General features: G+C 39.1%; 2 protein-coding genes across 3 annotated transcripts in view; one reads left to right on the top strand and one right to left on the bottom strand.

Moving 5' to 3' along the window:
- Window positions 1-267: 267 nt before the first annotated feature.
- On the top strand, window positions 268-12,738 carry vps26c (VPS26 endosomal protein sorting factor C). Its single transcript, XM_033639776.2, has 8 exons — window positions 268-458; window positions 2,807-2,950; window positions 3,126-3,275; window positions 3,648-3,728; window positions 7,817-7,891; window positions 7,984-8,134; window positions 8,208-8,360; window positions 12,449-12,738. The coding sequence occupies exons 1-8, from the start codon at window positions 402-404 to the stop codon at window positions 12,529-12,531; spliced, it is 894 nt and encodes a 297-aa protein (XP_033495667.2). The 5' UTR covers window positions 268-401; the 3' UTR covers window positions 12,532-12,738.
- The window catches only part of ttc3 (tetratricopeptide repeat domain 3), a 39,041-nt gene continuing 27,439 nt past the window's right edge, over window positions 12,669-24,270 (bottom strand). For both annotated transcript variants that reach the window (XM_033639743.2, XM_078172278.1), the window contains exons 33-46: window positions 23,641-24,241; window positions 23,454-23,522; window positions 21,826-21,975; window positions 21,179-21,318; window positions 20,091-20,159; window positions 19,908-20,004; window positions 19,207-19,310; window positions 19,036-19,120; window positions 18,842-18,943; window positions 17,177-17,376; window positions 16,757-16,871; window positions 15,838-15,963; window positions 15,389-15,481; window positions 12,669-13,466 (exon numbers count right to left, since the gene is read on the bottom strand). In XM_033639743.2, coding sequence (XP_033495634.2) covers window positions 13,356-13,466; window positions 15,389-15,481; window positions 15,838-15,963; window positions 16,757-16,871; window positions 17,177-17,376; window positions 18,842-18,943; window positions 19,036-19,120; window positions 19,207-19,310; window positions 19,908-20,004; window positions 20,091-20,159; window positions 21,179-21,318; window positions 21,826-21,975; window positions 23,454-23,522; window positions 23,641-24,241 — 2,062 coding nt within the window. In that variant the 3' untranslated portion in view covers window positions 12,669-13,355. The remainder of the gene's footprint in view (window positions 13,467-15,388; window positions 15,482-15,837; window positions 15,964-16,756; window positions 16,872-17,176; window positions 17,377-18,841; window positions 18,944-19,035; window positions 19,121-19,206; window positions 19,311-19,907; window positions 20,005-20,090; window positions 20,160-21,178; window positions 21,319-21,825; window positions 21,976-23,453; window positions 23,523-23,640; window positions 24,242-24,270) is intronic.

Genomic DNA, 24,270 nt, shown 5'->3' with positions numbered 1-24,270 from the left:
AACTTAATATATTCACATGGCCAGAAATTATCAAGACTTTTTGTTTGACACTTTTAATTTTAAGAATAAATGATAAAATTAGAATATAATAGAGATAAAATTAAAATTTGATTAATGGATTTCTACACTAAAACTAAACTGAAACTTTCCGCATGGTCAGACACCATCAGATTTTTGTTTGACGCTTTTACTTTGAAGGATTCCGTTTAGGAAGGAACCCGGGCTGAGGCTTTTATTCTGAATGACACAAACCAGAAGTGTTTCTGCAGAGCGGAACAAACCTGCTGAGTGGATGGATGTAACGATTAAAAACACTTTGTTTGTTTGTTTGTTTGTTTGTATTGACTAAAAATAGTCTGGAGCATTTCTTTTAAATGTCCGTATGACGTGTGACATCTGAGATGAGCGTCACTTTGGATATAAGACTGAAAAGAGCGAACAAAGTTTATCATGAAGGGGTGAGTGCGTTGACAGCTTATTTAATTAATCAGCTCACGAGCTGCTGCTAGTTGTCTTAGTTATCTTTAACCGTTAATGTTTGTGTCTCTGTGTTTAAAGTTACTGTCTGTAAAAGACTACTTTAATAAGCTACTATGCTAGCTAGCTAGTTAGCTTGGAGGTGTCAGGTGATGAGAGGCGGTGTTACACCAAAATATGTCCCCCTCACAGATTCGGTGATCAGCTAATTTAGGGACTGTTATTTATAAGAAGGGAGGGGTGGTGCAAAACGGAGGAGGCATACGACATACGACTTTAAATGGTTGTATTTTGTATTTATTTTAAATATGCTCTGAACCCCAGGTCCTGCTGGAGGGGTCAAAAGGCGTATTTTCTGTAAAAAAAAAAAGAGATGATGACTCAAAGATATCATTTTCCAGCATTTATTAATGTCTTCTGGACACCTATTTCTGCACCTCTGCTCCCCCAGCGATGCAAACCGGCACTGTCTGACTGCATTTTCTCCTTCAAGTTCACATACATCCATTTGACATCACTTTATAAACACATTATTTTTTCAACAGCTGTTGAAATTTACCAGAAAACATTAAGTTCAAGGTAGAACAAACTAATTTCCTCAAAACCAGGGAAAACTACATTTAAAAGGAAAAACATTGACACCTGGTGGGCAAAGAATACAAGCACGTGGGTCGGAACTTCACAGGGACAGCGTAAATGATTACCTTTAACAAAAAAATATACCTGCAGAAGGCAATATGGCACATTAATTACCTTCTGGACACCTGTGTCTCACCTCAAACAAACAGCATCTTACACCAGACATTGGATGTTAAAAACTGCACCGCGATGTTAATCACATCACACAAGGCGGCTCACTGTGTTACAAATGGTGGTAAAAAGTTAAATAAAAAACATCTACAAAACTTATAAGTGGTCAAAACAACACAAAACAGCTGCTAACGTGACAGTAAAATCAATAAACAATATGCACCAAAGATTACAACATAAACTGCTCAATTTACTATTTTGAAATAATAAATTCACGCAGCAGCGTTTTTCGATACGATTTAAACCCAGCAATGCAAAACCGCACTGTGAGGGGCCGAAAGGAGGAACTACAGAAACCCAGGAGGTACAGAAGAGGTGATGTGCAGCAAGTAAACATTAAAATAACACTAGATGAAAGTAATAGAGATAAAATTCACAAACACTCAACAAAAAAAAAATTAAATGATGAATGAAATTTACAAATATAGTTTAACTCTGTTACACTCGTTTATTGCATTAGCTTGAATACTATATTTGGTATGACTATAAAAATATATAGTTATTCATGGTAGAGGGAGGGTCATGTACTTTCTCCCAAAAACAAAATCGCTCAGCGAAGCTCAAGGAAAAATATTTGTAACTTCGGGGAGGGTCTAGGCAAAAAACAAAAATGAAGTCACACCCCAGCCACCCTCCTCCTGTGACAAGTAAAGAACAGTCCCTTACAGGAACAACTCTGATGGGTGAATGTAACTAAGTACTGTTACTGAAGTACAGTTTGAGGTTCTTTATTTCCATTATTTGTATTTCCATTTTAATTCTACTCTGCTACACTTCAGAGGGAAATGTGGTACTTTTTACTCCACTGCATTTTTCTGACAGCCTCAGTTACTTTGCAGATTCAGATTATTAATGCAATTTATAAATCAACCTATAAATTATGATGTATTATTATATTATAAAATTAATTCAATTTTTACCAACTGTAACATTAAAGTGAGTCCAGATTTAAGACTAATAAAACGAATAAGTACAATGTGATGTGTTGTTACATGTCAAAATAAGATAAAACTGTATTGATCCATGGGGTGAAATTCACAAGCTGGAAGAACAGGGCTGCACAATCAATCAGAATATTATGGAAAACACAATATGGCCGATGGCAGTATCCAAATCTGTAGCCCTGCCTACAAATGGTACTCCAGACATGAGGGAAGACACCAGCAAAACTCACACCGCCATCACACACACATATATATATATATATATATATATGTATATATATATATATATATATATACATATATATATATATATATATATATATATGTGTGTGTATATATATATATATATATATATATATATTTTATAATAGAATAAATGTGTATAAATTAAAATGATCTCCACCTTTACCAGCTGAAACATTAAAGTGATGAACACAGTAATGCATCAGTAATTATAATACGGTGATATATGTGTTATCCTAAAATCAAACTTTTACTTGTACTTTGAGCAGATTTGGTTGTTAATACTTTTGTGCCTGAGAACGACTTTAACTGCAGTGTTGTTGTGTTTGCAGGAAGCGGTGTCCGGTGTCATCGTGCTGGTGTGTAAGGAGGCGCTGCAGCATCACGGCATCACCCTGAACATGGAGGGCGTGGTGAACCTGCAGCTGAGCTCCAAGAGCGTCGGTGTCTTCGAGGCTTTCTACAACTCTGTCAAGGTGAACTATGAACGGTCTTTAATCTGCAATTACTGTGAAGGTAAAGTTTAGAGGAGCAGTATCAGTTTCCTGAGGCTACAAATCTCCCACTTAACCCGACAGCATGATATTAATATTTAAAATCAATAAACTGTGGCTAATATTAATATTAATCTTCCTGCCTTCACGTCCGCAGCCCATCCAGCTGATCAGCAGTAACATCGAGGTGGCGAAGGCAGGAAAAATCCCAGGAGGCAAGACTGAGATCCCCTTTGAGTTCCCTCTGATCACGAAAGGCAACAAAGTGCTGTACGAGACCTACCACGGCGTCTTCGTCAACATTCAGGTGAGCGAGGGTCATGGTGTGTGAGTCTTATATTAAATCTACTGTCACAGGAGCTCACTTCAACTTAGCAGTCCTTTATTTCACTCGGTTAAATTGTTTTCACCTTAAAAAAAAAGAAAGAAACACACTCACACATACAAACAGACTTTTACCTTCATATACTCAGATATACACGTATGAATCAAACAAGAGTCGTGCAGGAGAGGCAGGAAGCTGAAACAAAGGCCTCTCCTAAAGAACTCATATTCTAATTTTTCATGTAATAAGACATGTTTCAATGTAAATGACTAAAAAGTTTGGGTTCAAGTAGTTTTGGAACATAGCACATTAAGGTTTTCAGTCAGTAAAGCGTCCGGTGTGTCCTCTCCTCAGTACACCCTCCGCTGTGACATGAAGCGCTCCCTGCTGGCCAAAGACCTGAGCAGGAACTGTGAGTTCATTGTGCACTGTCAGGTGAGTCAAACACATTTCACTACTGCGATGATGTAAATAAGTTCATGTTAAAGCTGTAACACTGTGTGTCGTATGAGCCGACGCACCTGTGATCAAGGTTCAAACCATCATAGATTATCTCAGGGTTTTAATTGGTGATAGTTTATTTAATATAGCACATTTCAGCAACATGGCAATTCAACAAGCTCTACATAAAACACCCAAAGCATCAAAACAAGGTGCAAAAAAAAACGTTATAAAAGGACATTTAGTAATAATTCATTAAAGAACTCGAGAATAGGAAATGAAAAGTTAAAATATACTAAAAAGGTATCAAACACAGAAAAGGCAGAGTGAAGTGTGAAGGCCTCTGCACACTGAGTCTGTTCTTTGTCCGAAAGTGTTGCACGTCTGAAAATATATACGACCTCATGTTGTGTCGATCATGTTTGCACACTGAGGGCCGAATTCACAAAGAATGAACTGCAGCCGCTGATAGCACCTTGAATTGCACTTCACTTGCACCCGCAGTTTGCTCCGTCTTAATGTCCTATTCACAAAGGATATTGCGCTAATGATATACCAGCGCAAACACGCCCACAAAGTTTGGCAGCTGAGTGCAGTTTGCTCCTGATTTGCCCCTGACTGCAATCAACCACATGGCAAAGTATAAATGCTGGCTTTGCGCCAAGAACACCGTGGCAGAACAATGGCAGACTTTGTTTGGCAAAGTACTGAATACTGTATACCCTCATGTAGTGATGTCTGCTGGTGAGTCAGTCTAACAGTGTCGGATGGGTTGAGGCTGTGGATTTGACCAAGTTTGACCACTTTATCACTATTCGCTCTAACTTGTAGTTGTTTTTTCGTTATCTTTTGAATTTAATATGAATTATGGAACCGTTTTTGTTCACGTTTGTTTCCCCCGTTTCGTAAAATAAATTATTCAAAGTTGCTTTTGAAGTGCGTGACAGAAGTGCGTTTTGAGAACGACCGCAGACTGTCACCTGTTTAACGCATCAAGTATCTTCGGATGCCATTAAAGTAATAATGATTATAATAATAATGTCAAAATATTATTTACAGACTGATTTAACAGACGATCACTGCTGCCACGATCACTGGAAAGTCTGGGCGAGAGGCTTCCACAGAGGAGCGCCCAGTTTGCACCAGCTTTCTAAAGACGTTATTTACTTCACTCAAACTGCGTGTGGCTATTAGCGCTGGTGTTAGTGAATTAGACGTTGTTTATCAATGAGGCTCATTTGCATAGAAATGGTCAATTTTTGCACCAAATATATGCATATTACCTCATTTAAATACGTGCAAATAACACCGGAGCACCGAGACGCAATTTGCTTGGCAGCGCAGTTAGTGGAGCATTTCACCCTCTGCGCGTGCTTTGTGAATTAGATGATATCTGTTTGCTCCATTTTTACCGGTTTAGCGGCCGCAAAAACCACGCAATCCTTTTGTGAATTCGGCCCTGAGTCCCAAACTTTCATCCGTCATTAAGATTTTACATCATGGACAGGATCTCGAGGCGCAGCTGGGGGGAGGAAGGGGTCCAGTTTGGGAACCTCAGAATTGCATCTCTGCTTTTCGCAGATGATGTGGTTCTTTTGGCTTTATCACACTGTGACCTCCAGCATCCAATGGGGCGGTTTGTGGCCGAGCGAGAAGCGGTCGGAATGAGAGTCAGCACATCCAAGTCTGACTTCATGGTTCTCTGCTGGAAACTGGTGGATTGCGACCTTCAGGTTGTGGGAGAGTAATGCCTGATTTATGGTCCTGCATTAAATCAACGACGTCGCTACGTCGTAGGGTACGTGGCTACGCAGAAGGCTCGCCGTAGCCCCTGGCGTAGCATGACGTGCACCTCCCCAAAAATGTAACTACACGTCGAGGCGACGCAGACCCAGCGCAGACCGAGAGGGCTGTGATTGGTTTGCTTGGTAGCAACGCATTTCCGGTTCCGTATTTCCAGATTGCGCCATCCCCGCCATCTTTAAACATCTTCTGTTGCGATGTAGATGTTGCAGTATTAATGCCCATTTATGCTCAACGTTCAATACGGATACGGATACGGACGGAGCTGTCTGTCCGTGCTCCGTGTTCATTTCTCTGTGACCGGAAAAGCCGGAAGCTAAACAAAGAATCAACTAGAGACAATGATAACCATTCAGGAAAGGAACGCAGCCTCCTACCGCTCTGGCAGTGAATTGCACTGCGACGAAATGGAGTGACGGAGAAGTTTGAAGGGTTCATGACGGCGTCATGGCAACGACGTAGGTACATCGTAGGTACGCCGCAGGACCATAAATCAGGCTTTACTGCCTCAAGCGAGGGAGTTCAAGTATCTCGGGGTCTTGTTCACAAGTGAGGGTAGAATGGAGCGTGAGATGGATTGGCGGTTTGGCGCGGCATCTCTAGTGATGCAGGCACTGTGCTAGACCGTCGTGGTGAAGAGGGAGCTGAGCCAGAAGGCAGAGCTTTTGATTTACTGGTCCATCTACGTCCCAACCCTCACCTATGGTCATGAGCTCTGGGTAGTGACTAAAAGAATGAGATCGCAGATACAAACAGCCAAAATGAGTTTCCTCCGTGGGGTGTCTGGGCTCAGCCTTAGAGATAGGGGAGGAGCTCGGACATTCAGAGTGAGCTTGGTGTAGAGCTGCTGCTCCTTCACTTCGAAAGTGGTCAGTTGAAGTGGTTCAGGCATCTGATCAGGATCCTCCTGGGCGCCTCCCGCTGGAGGTGTTCCATGCATGTCCCACTGGTAGGAGGCCCCGGGACAGACCCAGAACACACTGGAGGGATTATATATCTCATCTGGCCTGGGAACTACTCTGGGTCCTCAAGGACGAGCTGGAAAGTGTTACTGGGGAGAGGTACGTCTGGGGTGTTTTGCTCAGCCTGCTGCCCCCGCGACTGGGCCTCTGATAAGTGGATGAAAATGGATGGATGGATTAAAATTTTTGGAACATTTTTTTCAGAAGCCTTTAGAAACGTGGCGGCGGGACACAGCTGCGACAAGACCGAAGAACAGGGTGCTACAGCTACGTTCAACAGGTCAGATAGTAATATTCAGGTGGAGGATGAAGAGGAGGAGGATGTGGACCACATGTGGACACAGAGAGGGAGGATGGCTCCGCCCCATCATGCAGCTGCAGAGCCAAATGAGCTCCAGTTTTGTCACGTATTGAGAATTCTTGCAACGAATGCAATAATAAAACACATCAGAATCAGTGAGCAAGGTTTCTGTGCATAACGATATTTTTGGGATGACAGATTAAAGAAATGCATCTGAAAAAACGGACACAGTTTGCAAAGGCCTGAAGAAATGAATAAATATTTGATTTAATAAAAGGCAGCAGCAAACAGAAAAGACCAGTTAAAATACACGCTGACATCAGCATTTAAGTGATGACATACAAAACTCCTGTGACGGAGCTTTGAAACGCCCGACGCTCATACAATACTATGACATTTTTCGTGGCATTTTTTTAGTAGATTTTATTTTTGAGTTTTTAACACTTAAACAATACACAAACACAGACGAGAGAAATACAGGACGAAAAAAAGACAATGAAAACAAAAAATAAAAAATAAATGCAATAGTAGTAATAGTAATAATAATAATGATGGTAAGAAATTATAAGATAAGCAATAACATTCTGCCAGCTTGATGAAAAAAGAACAATTATATCTATTTTTTCAAATTTATTAAAAAAAAAATTGTATTTAAATTTTTTTTTTTAATTCTTTTTCCTTTATTTTTTTTATTTTTATTCTTTTTTGTTTAACTTTGTTGCTTTCCATCAGGGTACACAATCACTATGAAACAGCTGTGTGTAGAGTGTATTAATGTTGTTACTGTCTTTCATGTTGTCCTTTTTTGGTCTGATATGTTTTTTGTTTTATTTTGTTTGCTGTTATTTGTTTTTTATTTCTCTTTCTTTATATTTGTGAGGTATTGTGGATGTTTGCTTTGTTGTCTGTATGTGTGAAATATGTGAAAAACCTAATATAAGTGTTATTTTCTAGCAGTGGTGGAATGTAACTAACTCAGTGAGATGAACTGTGTCAAATCTGTTGCTCTGTTTCAGCCTCAGAAAGCCAAAGTTGTCCCGACTCCGGTCAACTTCACCATCACTCCTGACACCCTGCAGAACACCCGCGAGGTGAGAACAACAACTTATTATAACTACAAACAAACAAAAACAACAAAAACATAATTGTGTACTGAGAGGATGAACTTCCTGTCTGTCTTCAGAGGAGTTCACTGCCAAAGTTTCTAGTCAGGGGACATTTAGACGCCACCAACTGCGTCATCAGCCAGCCGCTGACCGGAGAGGTGGTGGTGGAGAACTCAGACGTTCCCATCAAGAGTATTGAACTGCAGCTTGTGCGAGTAGAGACCTGTGGTGAGTTCACGCATTAACTTTTCTGTGGTTAACGGCCGAGCTGTCGGATTTCCTAAACGTCTGCTGTGTCCAGGTTGTGCTGAAGGTTACGCCAGAGATGCCACGGAGATCCAGAACATCCAGATAGCTGAAGGCGACGTCTGCCACGGCCTCTCTATTCCCATCTACATGGTCTTTCCCAGGCTGTTCACCTGCCCCACACTGGAGACCACCAACTTCAAAGTCGGTCAGTAAAGGCTTTAAGCTTTGGGTCTCAAATCCACTGGTTCCACTGGTACAGCTTTTAAAAACGGGTTGTAAACAATGTTGGAAGTTGTTATTGTATAATTTAGTTAAAATGTCATTAAAATAATTACTTAATATTTGAGTATTTTTGCTGTAAATACTCACCAGAGAACTAAATGTGTATTATTCCACCGCTGACAACAACCCTCAACAAATTAAATTTTTTATGACATACTATACTATGACATTTTTCATGGCATTTTGCCGTTATACAATACTATGACATTTTTTATGGCATTTTGATGACATACTATACTATGACCTTTTTTATGGCATTTTAACGACATACTATACTGTGACAATTTTCATGGCTTTTTGATGACATACTATACTATGACATTTTTCATGGCATTTTAATGTCATACTGTACCATGACCTTTTTTATGGCATTTTGATGACATTCTATACTATGACCTTTTTTATGGCATTTTGACAACATACTATACTATGACCTTTTTTATGGCATTTTGATGACATACTATACTGTGACAATTTTCGTGGCTTTTTGACGACATACTATACTATGACATTTTTCATGGCATTTTGACGACATACTATACTATGACCTTTTTTATGGCATTTTAACGACATACTATACTGTGACAATTTTCGTGGCTTTTTGATGACATACTATACTATGACATTTTTCATGGCATTTTGATGTCATACTATACTGTGACAATTTTCATGGCATTTTGATGACATACTATACTATGACCTTTTTTATGGCATTTTGACGACATACTATACTATGACCTTTTTCATGGCATTTTAACGACATACTATACTGTGACAATTTTCGTGGCTTTTTGATGACATACTATACTGTGACAATTTTCGTGGCTTTTTGACGACATACTATACTATGACATTTTTCATGGCATTTTGATGTCATACTATACCCTGACCTTTTTTATGGCATTTTGATGTCATACTATACTATGACCTTTTTTTTATGGCATTTTGACGACTTACTATACTATGACCTTTTTTATGGCATTTTAACGACATACTATACTGTGACAATTTTCGTGGCTTTTTGATGACATACTATACTATGACATTTTTCATGGCATTTTGATGTCATACTATACCATGACCTTTTTTATGGCATTTTGCCGTCATACAATACGATGACATTTTTTATGGCATTTTGACGACATACTATACTATGACCTTTTTTATGGCATTTTAACGACATACTATACTGTGACAATTTTCGTGGCTTTTTGATGTCATACTATACCATGACCTTTTTTATGGCATTTTGATGACATACTATACTATGACCTTTTTTATGGCATTTTGACGACATACTATACTATAACCTTTTTTATGGCATTTTAACGACATACTATACTGTGACAATTTTTGTGGCATTTTGATGACATACTATACTATGACATTTTTCATGGCATTTTGATGTCATACTATACCATGACCTTGTTTATGGCATTTTGATGACATACTATACTGTGACATTTTTCATGGCATTTTGACAACATACTATACTATGACATTTTTCATGGCATTTTGATGTCATACTATACCATGACCTTTTTTATGGCATTTTGATGACATACTATACTATGACATTTTTTATGGCATTTTGACGACATACTATACTATGACCTTTTTTATGGCATTTTAACGACATACTATACTGTGACAATTTTCATGGCATTTTGATGACATACTATACTATGACGTTTTTCATGGCATTTTGACGACATACTATACTATGACATTTTTTATGGCATTTTGACGACCTACTATACTGTGACAATTTTCATGGCATTTTGATGACATACTATACTATGACATTTTTCATGGCATTTTGACGACATACTATACTATGACTTTTTTCATGGCATTTTGACGACATACTATGGATGTTTTTTTATGGCATTTTGATGACATACTATACTATGACTTTTTTCATGGCATTTTGATGACATACTATGGATGTTTTTTATGGCATTTTGATGACATACTATACTATGACTTTTTGCATGGCATTTTGACGACATACTATGGATGTTTTTTTATGGCATTTTGATGACATACTATACTATGACATTTTTCATGGCATTTTGATGTCATACTATACCATGACCTTGTTTATGGCATTTTGATGACATACTATACTGTGACATTTTTCATGGCATTTTGACAACATACTATACTATGACATTTTTCATGGCATTTTGATGTCATACTATACCATGACCTTTTTTATGGCATTTTGATGACATACTATACTATGACCTTTTTTATGGCATTTTGACGACATACTATACTATGACCTTTTTTATGGCATTTTAACGACATACTATACTGTGACAATTTTCATGGCATTTTGATGACATACTATACTATGACATTTTTCATGGCATTTTGACGACATACTATACTATGACATTTTTTATGGCATTTTGACGACCTACTATACTGTGACAATTTTCATGGCATTTTGATGACATACTATACTATGACATTTTTCATGGCATTTTGACGACATACTATACTATGACTTTTTTCATGGCATTTTGACGACATACTATGGATGTTTTTTATGGCATTTTGATGACATACTATACTATGACTTTTTTCATGGCATTTTGATGACATACTATGGATGTTTTTTATGGCATTTTGATGACATACTATACTATGACTTTTTGCATGGCATTTTGACGACATACTATGGATGTTTTTTTATGGCATTTTGATGACATACTATACTATGACATTTTTCATGGCATTTTGATGTCATACTATACCATGACCTTGTTTATGGCATTTTGATGACATACTATACTGTGACATTTTTCATGGCATTTTGACAACATACTATACTATGACATTTTTCATGGCATTTTGATGTCATACTATACCATGACCTTTTTTATGGCATTTTGATGACATACTATACTATGACCTTTTTTATGGCATTTTGACGACATACTATACTATGACCTTTTTTATGGCATTTTAACGACATACTATACTGTGACAATTTTCATGACATTTTGATGACATACTATATACTATGACATTTTTTTATGACACTTTGATGTCATACTATACTATGACAATTTTCATGGCATTTTGACGACATACTATACCATGACTTTTTTATGGCATTTTGACGACATACTATACTATGACATTTTTTATGGCATTTTGATGACATACTATACTATGACCTTTTTTATGGCATTTTAATGACATACTATACTGTGACAATTTTCATGGCATATTGATGACATACTATACTATGACTTTTTTCATGGCATTTTGACGACATACTATGGACCTTTTTTATGGCATTTTGATGACATACTATACTATGACATTTTTATTGCATTTTGACGACATACTATAACCTTTTTTATGGCATTTTGACGACATACTGTATACTATGACATTTTTTATGGCATTTTATCAACATACTATACTATGACAATTTTCATGGCATTTTGATGTCATACTATACTGTGACATTTTTTATGGAATTTTGATGACATACTATACTGTGACATTTTTCATGGCATTTTGATGACATACTATACTATGACATTTTTATGGCATTTTGACGACATACTATGACGATTTTTATGGCATTTTGACGACATACTGTATACTATGACATTTTTTATGGCATTTTATCAACATACTATACTATGACAATTTTCATGGCATTTTGATGTCATACTATACTGTGACATTTTTTATGGAATTTTGATGACATACTATACTGTGACAATTTTCATGGCATTTTGATGACATACTATACTGTGACATTTTTCATGGCATTTTGATGACATACTATACTTTTTGATGAATTTCATGGCATTTTGACATCATACTATGGTAACTTTTAATGTCATACTGTGACACCTTATGACACCTTTCTAGAAGTCCTTAGAGTTTTGATGATTGAGTGCAAATTTAGGGAGCCAGCATATTTAATTCAAGTGTCACTTCTGTCATGATGCGACGATGTTTGTTTCTTTTTTTTTATAGAGTTTGAAGTCAACGTTGTCATCGTGCTTCATGATGATCATCTTATCACAGAGAACTTCCCTCTGAAGCTGTGCAGAGTCTGAACCGACGCAGCTCTACTGGATTCAATGCTCTCTACAACACTTATGTAAAAAGAAGCAGTACCTCTAATAATGCTAATACTCTGACTATAAATACACCTGACTTTTGTCAGAAATATACATAAACATGACCAAAAGTGTTAGATATCATTCCTTTATTATGTTTTAAAGGTGAAATTTCAGTTTAATAAACATCACATTTTTCAAAGTGAATTCTTTTGCAGACTATGTTGATTAGTGATTATAACAATTAAGACATTGAATCACAGGATTACAGGATTTTCAGGCTGTTAGTCAATGAAAAAAACAAAACACACATTATCCAAAGTATGGTCCCCCAAAACATTTATCTTATAGAGGTAAATAGCATCACGTAAGGAATAGCTCACACCCAAAATAACAATATTTACTGTATTTATTACTCATCTTCCAAGGCTCTCTGTGGTCCCAGAAAAAAGTTTTCTAACAAATGGTGATTTTCCTGCCCTCTGCTGTTTCACTGGGACTATATAGAGTCAGGGGGAGATTGGTTTTACATACAATTTGTTTTTGGGTGAGCTGTTCCTGACGTAGTATTCCTAATCAGGCAATTTGACTCTAGATCCACCTACAAGCGTTTTCTGGAGATATCAGCTGTTTTGATCATTACCACACTTGTTACAACCCGAGGTGTGACAGATGAACATTCAACAGAGACGAGCTCAAACGAGACATTTATTCAAAGTATAAATTGCATGTTTGCATTTAAAATGATTTAAAAAAACAAAACCAAAGATAAAAGCATACACGTGGTTAGTGGAGGATAGGAGAGAAGCAGGGTTAAGACATCAAGGGGCTGGGCGTCTTCTGCCCGGCAGCACGGGGAAATCGTCAGAGAGCAATGCGTGATCTCTGCAGGTGGGACAGGTGCTCTGCTCCTTCAGCCACGACCTTATACACTGAACACAGACACAACAAATACTGCACATTAAAACCACTAACAGAAACTGAGAACAGATATTATAGTCATAGTATGTCATGAAATTTATAGACATCCAAAATATGATAAGTCATAGTATAGTATGACATCCAAAATGACAAAAACGTCATAGTATAGTATGTCGTCCAAAATATGATATAAAAGTCATAGTATAGCATGTTGTCCAAAATATGATAAAAAGGTCATAGTATAGTATGTCGTCCAAAATATGATAAAAATGTCATAGTATAGCACAGGGGTGGTCAACCAGTCAGAGACCAAGAGCCACAAAAATTACCGTGGTAGTACAAAGAGCCACATCATACACATGTGCTTACAAACGCACACTCCCTCTCTCACACAAACACAAAATGACATAAAATCAAAATCCATACATTTCCAATTTTCAAAGGCAGATTTATTTATCTCACACACAAATGAATAACCATGAATAGAGATACACACAAACACAGTCTCTCCCTCTCATACTGTCTTTCTCCATCCCCCCTCCACACCCACAGTCTCTCCCTCTCCCACTCTCTGCACACACATCCACACAGTCTCTCCCACTCTCATACTCTCTCCAGATTAGTGTTGTCACGGTACCAAAATTGGGACCCACGGCACGATACCAGTGAAAGTATCACGGTTCTGAGTAGTATCACTATACCACAGCAAAAATGAGGCAGATGTGCCTTTTGTCATTTATAAAAAGACAAATCACTTTTCTATAATACATCAATGATATTTCAATGGAATAAATTACTTACTGACTTATTCATACTTCAAAAACAGCATCAATCAGTGATTAACATAGTGGGGATCAAAATAAAATAAATAAATAAAATAAAAATCAACCAGCCACCCTCCTCCCCTGACAAGTCCCTTCATAAGTAAAGAACAGTCCCTAAAGTGCGGTGAGGTTTGTGGACCGTTACTGACACAAAGAGTAATGTGAACGGCTCGTTTCTCCTCTGACACGTCACATACCTGTGTGCTGCCACGGCTCAGCTGTTCAGGTATTTCTGGGCAGTCATGACGCCAATTTATTCACCTGGAGACGTGCTTCTCGGTCACTGGTAAGCCATTATCTTGCGCCGCGGAGCACTTTGGCTGTTATTGGCCAGTGCATGGACACTCACCCTCCTTTGATTGGACTTTGAACTTATCCCACAGTAGTGGCACCATGTCATGTAGCCTACTGTGGTGTTTAAGTAGCAGCCTACTGCGGTCTACCGTTGGTACCAGTATACCGTGCAACACTACTCCACACACATCCACACACAGTCTCTCCCTCTGTCATACTCTCTCCACACACACAAAGACATGCATTTCTTCCCTGACAACTTTTGTTGTGCGATATCGCGACCGCGCTGCAGTCCTGCATTCCTCCTGAACTCCACACCCTCTCACCTGCCCGTGCGCACTCCTCTCTCTCACTCGCTCCACTTAAGCCTGTTAAATTTCTTAAAGGGCCATACGCACTCATAACAATAAATTGATTTTTTTTATGACGGAAGAGCTGCACGCTGATGGTTTTAATTAATGGATCGAAGAGCCACACACTGATAAGCAAAGAGACGCATGCGGCTCACGAGCCGCGGGTTGGCCACCCCTGGTATAGCATGTCGTCCAAAACATGATAAAAACGTCATAGTATAGCATGTCGTCCAAAACATGATAAAAACGTCATAGTATAGCATGTCGTCCAAAATATGATAAAAACGTCATAGTATAGTATGTCATCAAAAAGCCATGAAAATTGTCATAGTATAGTATGTCGTTAAAATGCCATGAAAAATGTCATAGTATAGTATATCGTCCAAAATATGATAAAAACGTGATAGTATAGTAAGTTCCAGTTTTCAAACAACAAACAGAATGGTAGATCTCTTCTCTCACCTCGTTGTGGAAGCTGTGTCTGCACACCAGCACACAGATGTCGTCTGGACTCATGTCTTCATGACAGATGATGCAGGGATCCTCTGCATTCAGCTGCAATCAGGACACACAAACACAGTGAGGTCCAAACTGGAGACCAGCGACAGAGTACTTTATCATACCCAGTGGTAAGTTTAGTCTCTATTCTCCTCAGATACTGTAGATAGGATTATCATCACATCTGGTTAAGACCTTTATGTTTCCCTCAGGAAACAGAAACTGTCATAACTTTGGCGCTCTGCTGACTTACACAGTACTAATTGGCAAATGTTAGCATGCTATCACTAACCTAAGATGCTAAAGTAAAAACAAATAATGTGTAATGACAAGTAATTACTATATACAGTATGTATAGAGATGTAAACAGGTAGGAAAACAGAGTTTTCATTGAAGATGATTTTTGGACTTACTGCGTTGGAGTGGGTGGCTCTCTGGGGTCCCAGTGACTGCCACACCGGAGTGATCAAAGGCGGGGTGGCACACTTAGCCGGACTCCCACGACCCATGACGTTCAGTTTGGCAGCATTAAGCTTCTCCTAAGAGGAAACACAATCAATGCCATGTGTTTTCAGTTGACACATGACTGGGATAATCATTATTACAGGTCCTCACAGGTCCTTGGAACAGAAATATATTACCGTTTTTTCCACGTCAGTTTATAGTTTGTCTTTTAACCCTCAGCGTATAAGGAAGCACAGTTTAACCTGTGGGAGTTTACGAACGCCTGTGTAACATGTATTCCTGACAAGTCAAACTGAGTTCAAAGTGTCTGCTGACAGCTTTACTGCAGAAACTGTTCAAATTATTGTTCGGTTTTAATGCGAGCAATTCATGTTTCAAAAGCCCCTTTTACACGGCCTCTTCAGGGTGGAATTTCACGCCATTATGCCAGGCAGAATCGCAAAATGGGGAGACAGAATTGTTTTGCCTTTATGTCGATGCTGGCATGCTGTCTAAAATCACACGCTGGAGTGGCGTGATGCCGCTGTTGTTTAGTTCTGTGTTAAAATGCATAAAGAAGGGACTTCTTAGTGGCCCTGTAGTGCAACCTCTGTGTACAATGGGCTAGAGAGAAAAGGCTTCAAGGACTTGATATCTTATCCTTGAAGTATCTCAACTAGGACTATTTCAAAAAAGTTCATCTTAAAATATTTCTTCTTAAAACAGCTGTTAGAAAATGGGGGGCTGTCTTTGTCCAATATGGAATATTCCTTTCTAATCTGGTGTGGTTCATTTAGGTATGTCAGATTTGGGTGTATTTCCCGCCAGTCTGTTCACCAGAACCAAACGTTTGGACCTGTTAATGCTTTAAAACAAAACCACATCTACCTGATGGTCCAGGATCAGCTGGGTCACTCCTCCGACCATATCCTGCAGCGCCATGTTGCCGAGGCTTCCACCGCTGGATGAACGCAGCTCCTGAACAAACCTCGACAAGTCTGACCTGAAAACACAAATGCAGGGTGAATTTATTTTATTGCCTACATTTGTCCCGCAAGTCTAAAACTGCCACATTTCTTCAGAAAACACTCACTTTTGTTATGTTTACTTGTTTGTTTGCTTAATTCTACTGAGTGACTTTCCACTACTTATTGGCTGGCATACATAAAGACACCAATATAATCAATAAGCTATTATCAGCTGATATTTGGTAACAGCCAAAAAACTGAGAAAAAACTGAATAAAGAGACGTTTTTTAACAGCTGATGAAGAGTTAACTCACACTCAGTCAAAGAGGTGCAGCGTTACCTGGTATAGTCAGGGAACATGGTGGTGAGGCGCTCCATCGCCTTGTCAAACACAGTGTTGTTTGAAGGCTCCAGCGTCCTTGCTGGAGGTTTGTGCTGAGGCGGAGCGACTGGCACTTCAGCTGCAGACGGGTGGACGATTGGGGGAGCGCTGTGTGAGGCTGAAGATGGAGGAGGAAGCTCTTTGGCTGCTACATGCAGCTGCAACATCAACAGAAGACAGGACGGAGTTTACATTTAATTTGTCATTACTGATTTTTATCACAGATTTTTATAATGTTTGCAAACATTCTACTATTAGAAATAAAGCATTTCTGTGACCATTCTTTTGTAGTGGAGCAATACAGGTATTAACAGTGGTAAATGTAGAAGTCGTAGTTATAGCCGCTGTAGCAGTAGTAGTTGTGGCAGTCGTACCTGAGGAAGCTGTAGTAGTAATATTAGATGTAGCGGTCTATTTTATTTACAGAATCAATCAATCGTACAACAATTTTTATTTTAAAAGATCAAGAGTCAAAATAATGTCTTCAAATTTCTTAATTTATATCATGAATCTGAAAAATTGTTTTCATTTACAATGACACGATACTGACAAACATTGTAACTAATGTTAACTAGAAATAGCGCCTCGTGGTTGTGTGCCTCCATGAACCCGCCAAGTTCAGACATTTGTATGAAGTTTTGTCATAATTAGCCGGTGAATTCTTGAGTTATGGCCAAAACATGTTTTGTGAGGTCACATTGACTTTGACCTTAGATCATCAAAATCTAATCTGTTCATTTTTTAATCCAAGTGGACGTTTGTGCCAAATCTGAAGAAATTCTTGAGGTGTTCTTCAAGGTGTTCTAGAGATATTGTATTCATCAGAATAAAAAGGATGCAAGGTCACAATCACCTTGATCTTTGACCACCAAAATCTAGTCAGTTCATTGTTGAGTCCAAGTAGATTTTTGTGCCAAATTTGAAGATATTTCCTCAGAGCATTATTGAGTTATCCCATTCACAAAAATGCGACAAACAAGGTCACAGTCACCTTGACACTGACCACCAAATTCGAATCAGTTCATCCTTGACTCAGACAGGCCTTGAGTCCCTTGACTTGTGCCAGATTTGACAAAAATCCCTAACATTATTATTGAGATATCGTGTTTACAAGAATGCAACAGACAAGGTCACATTGACCTTTGACCACCAAATTCTAATCAGTTCATCCTTGACTTAAAATGGACATTTGTGCCAAATTTGAAGAAATTCCCTTAAGATGTTCTTGAAGTATCGCATTCATGAAAATGAGACAGATGCAAGGTCACGGTGACCTTTGACTACCAAAATCCAATCAGTTCATCGTTGAGTCTATGTGGATATGTGTGCCAAATAAAAAAAGAAATCCCTCAAGGAGTTCTTGAGATACCACATTCACAAGAATGAGACAGATGAGGTCACAGTGACCTTTGATCACCAAATTCAATCAGTTCATCTCTGACTCAAAATGGACGCTTGTGCCAAATTTGAGGAAATTCCCTCAAGACATTACTGCGATATCGTGATCATGAGAATGTGATGGATGTATGTATGACAGACAGACAAAGGCTATCGCTGGTGTACAGGCATAATAAAAACTGTAACATGCTGTACTGATCAGACTGGTCTGTTGAAATGTCTTACTGGTGCAGTTGGAGGTTCAGGCTGGTTGTTGATGGTGACTGGAGGCAACTCACTGACTCTTCTGCCGTTCTTCACTTGATCCAGCTGCTCCTGGAAATGAGCCTGTGGAACATGTGGAGATAAGTCTTACTGAACATCCCACACACATTCAACGCACTCTTCCTTTGACACCAGTCTGTCTAATTATCCTCTACCTCAGCAGTGGCGATTTCCTTCTCTACTTCCTGGACTTTAACTCTCCAGCTGTTTCTGGTCATTTCCATGTCCTGGTTGGGGAACCTGGAAGAGACGCAGGACATCACACATCAATGAGTCTGACACTAACTGGTCTGGTCTGATTAAAAGCTGTGATTCTCCTCTTTCACCTGTGCACTGCTTCGTCCAGTTTGGTCAGCAGAGCCTTGCCATTCGCCAGCTCTCTGTAGAAACTGTACAAACCCTGATCCCGACTGCTCTCCACCACCGACACCTGGAGGAGCAAACATAATAAAACAAGGTCCAGCATATGTGACGTCCCACTCATGTGGTTGGTTTAAACATTACCTGCGAGTTTCCTACAATATATAACACTGGTAGAAAGGTGTGAAACCTTCTAAAGTGAAAGAGTATATTCATTGTAGAATTCTGTTAAGCTTTTAATTTTGTTTAATATGTTTTTGGAAGGAAGACTGTAAACATCACAAGCATTAAATTTGGACATTTCCACGTGTATCAATACACAATATTTTATTTCTTTTCTCATTTCATCATTTTTTTCCCTCCACTATTTTTAATATTATTTTTCTGCACTATATTTACTATTTTTCTGCTATATATTTAATAGTTTTTCTACACTGTATTCAATATTTTTCTACATCATATTTAATATTTTTTTCTGCACAATATTTCATATTGAACACAGTACTTTTGTCACTGTTATTTTCTCTGTTGTATATATTATATCTATTTATATTTTAACTGGAGGGGGCAACGAGGCATTTCACTGCACTGCAATATAGAGATACGTATTTAAGAAATAACTCGTTATATTAAATGTGATTGATTTGGGTCAAGAATCAAAACCTACCTGAGCTGCGTGACACCTCCTGGTCGCCGAGATCAACAACGCCTTACAGCGCTTGATCTCATCCTCCAGACTCATCTTCTCAGCTGCCGACTGGTTGCTGAAAGGAAACAATAAGAAAAAGCAGTGAACAAAAACTCCTGGGAGGCTTTTACTTTAAGCTTCAGCTCTTTGCTCATCACTTACCTCAGCTCTAGGAAATCACTAAACTTTGCGTCATAGCTGGCTTTCTTCTCTCGGATGCTTCGGGCAAGACTACACACACAAATAAGAAACAGAAAAGTTTTAGAAGCAGCAACATCTGTACAAACACCTGTGAATGAATAATGCAGGATCACATTCAAGGTGCCAGCTGAGACGCTTCGATAAATAAATTCAGGACAAAGATATAAGAATGTCCCAGGTGATCTAAGTACTCAGATCTTTTTCTTAAGCAAAAGTACCAACACCACAGTGTAAAAATACTCTGTTAAAGCAAATATCCTGCACCGCCGCAGCTTTCCACAGATGTTGCATAGCAGCAAGTTCTTCTTGCAAGCACTACTTTCTAGGGCTGCCCCCCTGTCTAAGAATATTCCTAGTCGACCAACAGTCCTTATTTAGGGTGCATCAGTCGACTAGTCTTCCGCATGTTTCTGATATGAATGTAATGAGTAAATGATATATTTTGGTGGTTTGAGTTGAAGGTGTGAGAAAGAATAGTATCAGTAACATTATTAACACTGTGCTACATTACAGAGAAATACAAAAGCGTACTAATGAACCTTCATTAATATAGGCCTATATTTTATCTACAAGCGCACGTCACACACTGAGCGAGCCGCCTGTTAATGACGCTGTGGGCTAATGGGCATGTAGCTTCTTCCATGTTTCAGATGATACGTCATGTTTGTAGTCGACCAATGAAGATGAGTTTACATATCACGTTGGGTTCGTCCTTGACCTTCTCAAAATTATCCCACACTTTGGATTTCCTGTCCAACATGTTATTAACTAGCCTGTGGAATAACCGCAGGTACCAGCCCTGGAAATTAACCTGACTCCTGCCTGACTGCTGAGTGTGGCCACTTCCTGTGTCTGTCCTTTCAAATTGAAGTCCCACATGGTCCAGTCATATAGGTTTGATTTATTTTGACAAGGTGCAGCTCCTAATAGAGCTTCACATTTTTTTCTGTGACTCAGTGATCAAGGTAATCTTGCCGACTGATGACCTTTCTGGTCATCTATTAGGTGGCAGCTCTATGAATTTCCACCCTCATCAGTCTCAGTCTCACCTCCCCTGCTCCTCCACCAGCTCATCTATCTCCACCTTCAGGGACTTCAGTCCTTCCTGGTTGGCTTTCTTCTCCTTCTGGTCCTTCCTCACCTCCTCCTCCAGTTTCTGCTGGAACAGGGCCAGCTCCTTGTTGGTCACCTTGACAACAGAAAACAACCACCTAATCACTTTTTTTGCTATATATTATACTATATTTACTATTTATTCTATACTACACTATGTTTTATTTGATGTTCTATGTTTACTACGTTATACTACATTACTACATTTCACCTTGTACTGTATCCTATATTGCATATACTACATTGTGTTATACTGTTTTATCGCATTATACACTTACTAATATAGACGTACGTATATTAATATAGACAATGAGTATCATTATGCATATATCACATTATGTTTTAGTCTAATCTACAGTTTACATATGATAGACCTTCTTACTTGCTGCTACAAATCACACCACTGTCACTTAACCTTCTAATTTTGTCTTTAATGTCACTTTTGTAGTTTCTATTTTTACTTTTATTTTAGTTTTATAAAGCTCTTTATTTTCTTACATTCTGTAATTATTTCTGTGGTTGTGCTGCAGCAACAACCAAAGGTTTGTCTTAACCTATGAATTCACTCTGTTTATGGACTTACATGTATGTTGGCATTGATCTTCTGAACATCCTCCTCGAGGACAGCGATGTCTTCTCTGTGTCTCAGGTTGATGTGGTCACAGCCCTTCTCGATGTTCTTGATCTGCTGCTCCAACTCCTTGTTGGTCTTCTGCTTTTTGATGATGTCGCCCTGGAAGAACAAACAAGGCCAAAAAGGGTCGACAATGTAACTAATTGAAGGTGCAACCTTACACATGACACACACACATTAATGCAGCAGTAATATTGATCCAGAAACATACATTTTTCAACTGCTTTTGTGTTCACAATGACCCAACTTCTTTCACCTCAGTCAAGCTTAAAAACTCTTCTGATATTCTGACTTTTTTCTTTTTTAATTTCTGGCAGTTCCACTCTATTTTTTTTTTTTTAGAACGGGTGGATGAAGCCCTTAAGCCCTGTTTCCACCAAACACTTTAGGTATAGTACCTCTGGAACCAACAGTAACCCTTCAGACATGGTACCTAGACCCTCGGTCTGTTTAGTGTTTCCACCACAGAATGTCTTAAATGTGGGCGGGGTTGTTGTCGCTCACTGCTCTGTCCAGCACTCGCTGTATTTCTTCATCAGCGGTGACACAGATGGAATTCTGCACCTGGTTTATCGTTCACAGAACGAGGCTGCACACCGACATTTTCAGAACAAAATAGAACAGGCTGCAGTGAGAGTCTCTCTCCATGGGATATTTAAAAATAGCAGCTTTGTGCATTTAGTCCTTCTCAGGCAAGCTCAGGGGTTTAGCGTTGCTGTAGCCCACAGGAATGATGCTCTACAACGCTTTTTTAAAATTTTATTCTTATGAGAATATATGCAGTTTTTATAATCCGGATGAAATTAATATGTATTTTTAAATGCCTGAAGTTCCACTCATTACTAAAAGTGTCTGTCATATAAAAACTAAAGTAATGGTCAAAGTTGTCACAGTGAAATTTAAGGTGTGCTGATGGATTCACGTCATCAGCTCATGCATTGAGTAACATTACAAGTTAACGTTCCACCTTAAAAGTTGAATTAAGTTATTTTTTCTCAGACTCCAGCTGCTGTGAGAGGCAGCAAAACATCCTTTCATTTTATAGTTACAGTTTACTAATAAAACTCTCCACAGTTTGAACAGTGGTTACATGAGCCTCAAAACCAGACACAACTCAGCCCTGAGCAGAGTGACCGTCCTCTACTGACCAATCAGACTGCAGTGTTCACAGCTCCACCTTTTATTACCAGATCTGTGTGCTAGGGGTACCTAACAGAGGGGGGACCAAACATGGGCACGGTAAGGAACGGTTCCATTGATACCTTTCACAACTTTTCACAGTGGAAACCGAAACAATGAACTGAACTGAACCGTACTGCTCGGTGGAAACTGGGCTTTAATATCTCTGTGACATATTCTGTCCACCAGAGTGTGACAAGTTTATTTTCAACTTGGTGACAACAAATACAAATATAAGAAAAATCAAAGAAAAACAGCGCTCAGTTACTACTGGCTGATTTACACTTGTCCCATTTTTTAAAATCTTAAATATAAAAATGAGCATCAGCCGCAAACATCAAGCGTCAGCCTCTACCTGAAACAGTTACAGGTGATAGATGAAGCTTTGTGGAACTCACCTGGCAGCTTTCAAAACGCTCATGAATCTCTGTATTCACCGCTACGCTCCTCATCGCCTCCTGACACGTCTGACAGAACAAAACAAAACAAAGAGAATTTCAATCTTTACACACAATTCAACACACACATGATTCTTACATATCCCATCTAGATTATTTGAAAAGCTGATTAATGGGAGGTATTAACCTGTACTGCTGCATGTTTCATCAAAATGTTTACTCCACTTGCCCCTGAAGCCACTGAAGATGTTTCCAAAAGGTCACCATCACCCTCACTGGCAGGTAGATCCAGCTCTGCCCAGTGATCAAGTGAAATGAAGGGGTGCTGTTGACTGTCACCATTAGTCCAACAGTAATATGGATCATCCCCAGCCGGAGTAACTCCACCAGCTGACTGGCCAAATGGAGGAATAGGGCCGTCAAATACATATGAACTTGGGAAGACGGGACAGAACTCAGTCTGTGCAGAGGAATAAGTGTCCACATAGCTGGTGAAAGCAGGATCATGACCTGTGACCAAATCAGGAGAAGGAGAGTCTGAGTCTATGTCATCCAGGTCATCCAGGCAGGCTCCGTGTCCGGCCTGCTGCAGGGAGACGGCGTGCTTTGCCAGGCCGATACACCTCCCCATCTTTATGAAGCGGAGGGACTCCAGGAGGAAGAGCTCGAAGCCGCCAGCTTCTTGGATCTTGAGCTGAGCCACAGAAGGGAAATTCACCAGTTCGCCCACCAGTAGAGGGTCTTCAGCAACCAGTGGACCGTGCTCCTCCAAGATCTGAGCAAAGTAGCTGCAGAGAGACAAATATTCAAATCAAAA

This window comes from Epinephelus lanceolatus, chromosome 11, assembly GCF_041903045.1.
Source record: "Epinephelus lanceolatus isolate andai-2023 chromosome 11, ASM4190304v1, whole genome shotgun sequence".
In the NCBI taxonomy this organism is placed as follows: domain Eukaryota; kingdom Metazoa; phylum Chordata; class Actinopteri; order Perciformes; family Serranidae; genus Epinephelus; species Epinephelus lanceolatus.
The sequence above is the reverse complement of the archived record's forward strand: the minus strand, read 5'-3'. Positions and strand labels throughout refer to the sequence as shown.